The 4,440-nt window shown below is 45.2% G+C and overlaps 1 protein-coding gene across 1 annotated transcript; it reads right to left on the bottom strand.

Annotated features, from left to right (window-relative positions):
• Window positions 1-671: 671 nt before the first annotated feature.
• On the bottom strand, window positions 672-3,712 carry LOC104504545 (galectin-related protein A-like). Its single transcript, XM_010147453.1, has 4 exons — window positions 3,689-3,712; window positions 2,120-2,208; window positions 1,171-1,345; window positions 672-815 (listed from the first exon to the last, which is right to left on the bottom strand). Exons 1-4 carry the CDS (start codon window positions 3,710-3,712, stop codon window positions 672-674), a joined length of 432 nt encoding a protein of 143 aa, XP_010145755.1.
• Between the last annotated feature and the right edge of the window lie 728 nt (window positions 3,713-4,440).

Genomic DNA, 4,440 nt, shown 5'->3' with positions numbered 1-4,440 from the left:
ATGCAGTTTTAATTAGATACAAGAATGGACAATGCAGTTTCAGCTACATATACCATTTCTTAGGGCTGGTCCAGATTAGACTGTGAATTCCACATCTGTTGAAACCTTTCAGTTCACGACAATGCTACCTGCAAGAGACAGGGATGCAGGTGAGGCATTGCTCTGCACTGGGAAGTACAGAGGGCTTTGTGTTGATTGAGCAGAGCTTCCAGGAAAAGCAATTCCCTCCTGATAACCTGAGCCTGGGGCCCACCAGAGTCCAAGAATATCTCCTGCCTCTCTTTTCTCAGTCCCACCACCTGCATACTGCCCAGTTCTAGTCAGAAGGGTAAGAGCCACCACACCGCAGAGGACTGAGCTCCAACAGCTTGCGGGCCTGGGTGGGTTAGGGGACCATGAGGATGTGAGATACTGCATGGCATCACAAATCTTGTTGGTTGGGAGGCCAAAGGAGTATCTCAGCAAAGGTTCTCTGATTTACCTGGACCAGCCATAGCTTTGGAATTGTTGAGTGTGTATGAGGAAAAAGTGTATATTTCAAACACATCAGCAAATTAAGAAGAAACTGTTCCCACTCTCCAGAATCAGCCAGGGGAAAAAGATAAAACGTTTCTCAGACATGAGAAAGTACATTTGCCTTTGTCCCCGGTGATATTGTGGTCTCCTTTCTTTCAAGCCACTTTGGTAAGCTTGATGTCCCCTGAGATCTGCAAAGCTTTCACCAAGTTCAGGGGCTGAATGCGATGAGTGAAGTCACAGAGTTGCCGTCCATCAAGCAAGACCCTTATCTGCTGGTGTTCACATAAGAGCTCCATCTGCAGTGGAGAAGGACAGGGGAGGGCATTAGAGGTCAGCAGCAGAGTTTATTTCAGCAGCATGGACTTAGAACCCCATGTGATAGGGATAGTGAAGCACAAAGTCTACCAGTTCTTCGGAAATGCCACCAATAAATAATGCAGCCTCTGCTGAGATGATTCTGTAAAGCTCCTTACAGTCCTCACTAAGATGAGAGCAAGGAATGGATCTCTCCCATCAGGGCTTGAACTGTTGCTCTCTGTGCCACTAGTTAACCTGGCAATGCCAATAGTGAGCTACCTGTGGTCATATACATAGCTTTCAGCCTTTCTCCCCTCCTTTCCTCCACCGTATTCATAGTACCCAAGAAATTACCTTAAATGTGTCGCCTGCTGTAAATGGGAAGTAGGGAATAGTCTTCTCTTCTCTTCCCCATTTCCCAGCAACTCGTGCATTTCGGATGATGGATTTGTCGCTGAAGTTAACTGAAAATAACAGCCCAACATCTTTGTTTGCATCCACTGGATCACAGAGCAGAGTCACTGAAAAGCTGAAAAGAAGAATTAAATGACTGGGACTTTCAGAAATGTGAAAGGACATGGTGAACACGGCAGATACCTATAAAGTCTAGAGACAGATGTTGATCTCTTGTCAGACTGAAACAAAAAACTTCTACAGGCTTAGAAGCTGCGGAGAAGAATGAGAACAAGCCGGTCTTTGTTTCTCCTCCACTTTCCAGTAGAATGCTAGTGACTTCTGATGTTGCTTTCTCTCTCTTGTGGCTGAAATCAAATCAACCTTTGTGCACGAGCCAATTCTAATTTGTGTCCTAAAAGAGGTTATGGCAAACTCTTCACCAGTGGAAGCACTCAAGTCGATCACTGTAGATGCAAAAAAGTGTGATGATAAGTGGAGTTGATGTCAACCAGATGAAACACAGCAATGAACCTGCACTTCCTGTGCCAAAACCACTGGGTTTTAAGTGTTGTTGATTCCAGCCCCCAGGAGAAAACCAAGATGCAGGTTCAGAATTGCATCTCTTCCTCGAGGAGAAATGCCACTTATGTGCCCCCTCCGGTAAGCATCAGATAAGGGCAAGGAGGAGAAAATCCAGCCAGGGTAGTCAGAAAGACTGAACACTGAGTTCTTTCTTGTCCTTTTAAACTTAGTCTAAGAGTGGGAAAATTAAATAAACCTATAAATTATGAATCCCTTTGACTTTCTTCCTCCAAAGAGCACAGACCCTAAAGAAATCTTCTGAATTTAGAAGACAGGGTAGGAGGGTGTATGACGAGGCGAAGCCCCCACCAGCCCCTTCACCTACCTCTTGGGGTTGGAGTGTACCATTCCCATGACTGTGAGTTTCATGGCTGGTCTCAGGCCACCCTTAATTTCACCAACGTACTGCTCCACCTGCAGGGAACAGTGAAAATGTCATGCCGTGGGCAAACCAGCTTTAACAGCTCCTTGATTCCAGAGCTACATATTTTGCTCCAAGCAATTCTCAGACAGCTTCGGCAGTCAGTGGAGAAACTCATACAGGTGATGGTCGACGTGGAAAAATAAAAGAAGGTGCTTGGAAACAAGTGATAGGGGTGTTTTGAGACTTCAGTTTCAGAAATGGCTTTAAAATGCCGGAGTAGTACACCGGAGCACGTAATCGGATGGATGCAGATTCACTCAGAAAGAAGCTGCTAAAACCCACTGAGTGTTACTAACAATTTGCATAACACTGATAATATTCCAAGGCAATGCACAGCAGACCTTATTTTAGATAAAAAGCACTTCAACGTTCCAGTGTTCCAAGGTAAAAATTCAGACATTCTTGCTAGCAGACCTACACAATATACACATGGGTTAGTATTTTGACTATGAGAAGCACTACATCAGTGTGGAAACCCACAGAGTTCACAGCAAATGGGCTTCCATTCAGTTGTAAGTTGCTATGGGTATTTCATACCTACTTTTAAGTTTTGGAAAATATAACCAACATTATGTTTTTAAATTGTTGAATGACAGCTTGCTTAACGGAAACACAAATTCAAGATGAAAAATGTTTTACCTACACTCCATTTTCTAATTTCAATATGCTAGTTATATCTTCTGCTAAGATGACCTTAAACAAAATTTTCCCACTTTGGTGTTTACATCCAGCCACCTTTACAGCTCCACAGATATATGAATAAACCTCTAATTCCTAACAAGGTCAATATTGGAAGAAATTCATGTACAAATACCTTCAAAAATGCCAGCACTACTGCTGGTTGTTAAACCATACATTTACCCTTGCAGAAACGGGCAGGTGACTCCAGCAGGTACGTTTAGAACTTTGCAATGAAAGAAAAGCATCAACCACCTGAAATGTCTTATGAGGGAACGGCTCCTCAAGTAAGGGGTCTGACTGTAAGAAGATAATTTAAACTGGATAAAGCAATTAGAGAGTGTTTAATAAGCGTATAAGATCCCAGGCTAAATGAACTTCATCCTCATGCAGGTCCCGTGTCCCACTGAAGCACCTTCCTTGCCTACACAAGGGACAAGACACAAAATAATACCTCAAATTGAAAGCGCACATTGAGGAATTGTTTGTGCTAAGCTGCGCCATAGTAGGCACCATCATTCACGGGGAATCAGAACTGAACAGACCGAACGACAACCACGTGTTTCCAACACTTCCAGCTTGTCCAGCCTGGCTGAAGTGAGTTTAGAGGCATGATTACCCACGCGCTGTTTCTCTGCTGACATTGACAGTACAGGTGACAAATACTCAGGGTGCCGCAACTCCCACGGTGTCTTACGCTGTTTATTGGCGGGTCCCAGCATGTGCACACAGACATAGCCCCCTTCCCATATTTTCTGTTCAGGAACCCCAGAGATTCACTCGGTCACTTACTTTGGGACGCCTCTCCTCTGTCATGACCCCTCTGCCTCTTACACTTGCCACCGCCGCCGCAGTCCCCAGAGGAGTTTTTTGTTTTGTGTGTGTGAAGACAAAAACAAACAAAAAGCCCGGAATAAAGGGAGGATGCTGGGGGGGGGCGGGGGGGAGACAGGGCCTTATCACTGCCAAACACTGGCTGGACACCACCCAGCAGAGAAGCTGAGTCACAGCCCTCAGAGCCTCCTGCCACCGGGCCAAGCTCACGAATGACACGGCCAGTGCGGGCAAGAGGTGGGCAGGCCCCGCTGCCCTGCTCAGGAGTGCCTGCCCAGCCCATGGCTGTAGCTGTAACTGCATCGGTACCTACACATTTTCATGGAAGCGTTTAATCACAGAATAGAATCACTAAGGTTGAAAAAGACCTACAAGATCATCTAGTCCAACCGTCAACCACCATGTATGTGTGCATAGCATATTGCATTCTTGTATGTATTATGTATAAATAATACGTCATTTGTTTATTTTGATACCATTTCTGTAGTCTCCCAAGGGGTTACACCTATACAGACCTATAGATCTCTTGAGACGGAGGCATACATCTAGGGTTATACACACATCCAAGGGGTAAACACACACACATATGTATATACCTCTCTATATATGTGTGCATATAGGTGTATATAACATACGGCCTCCCCTGTGAGAGACGACGCACAGACGCTCATACCAGGGACAATTCCCCCGCCCGACGCCCCCTCAAACTC

The sequence above is a fragment of the Eurypyga helias genome, unplaced genomic scaffold (assembly GCF_000690775.1).
Source record: "Eurypyga helias isolate BGI_N326 unplaced genomic scaffold, ASM69077v1 scaffold46992, whole genome shotgun sequence".
In the NCBI taxonomy this organism is placed as follows: domain Eukaryota; kingdom Metazoa; phylum Chordata; class Aves; order Eurypygiformes; family Eurypygidae; genus Eurypyga; species Eurypyga helias.
The sequence above is the reverse complement of the archived record's forward strand: the minus strand, read 5'-3'. Positions and strand labels throughout refer to the sequence as shown.

Excerpts from the sequence above, each read along its gene's own strand:
- LOC104504545 (XM_010147453.1), bottom strand. The coding sequence starts at position 3,712 with ATGACAGAGGAGAGGCGTCCCAAA. Across the intron at positions 2,209-3,688 it reads CAGAGGAGAGGCGTCCCAAA|GTGGAGCAGTACGTTGGTGA; the intron begins GTAAGTGACCGA and ends TGTTCCCTGCAG. Across the intron at positions 816-1,170 it reads CAGCAGGCGACACATTTAAG|ATGGAGCTCTTATGTGAACA; the intron begins GTAATTTCTTGG and ends TCTCCACTGCAG.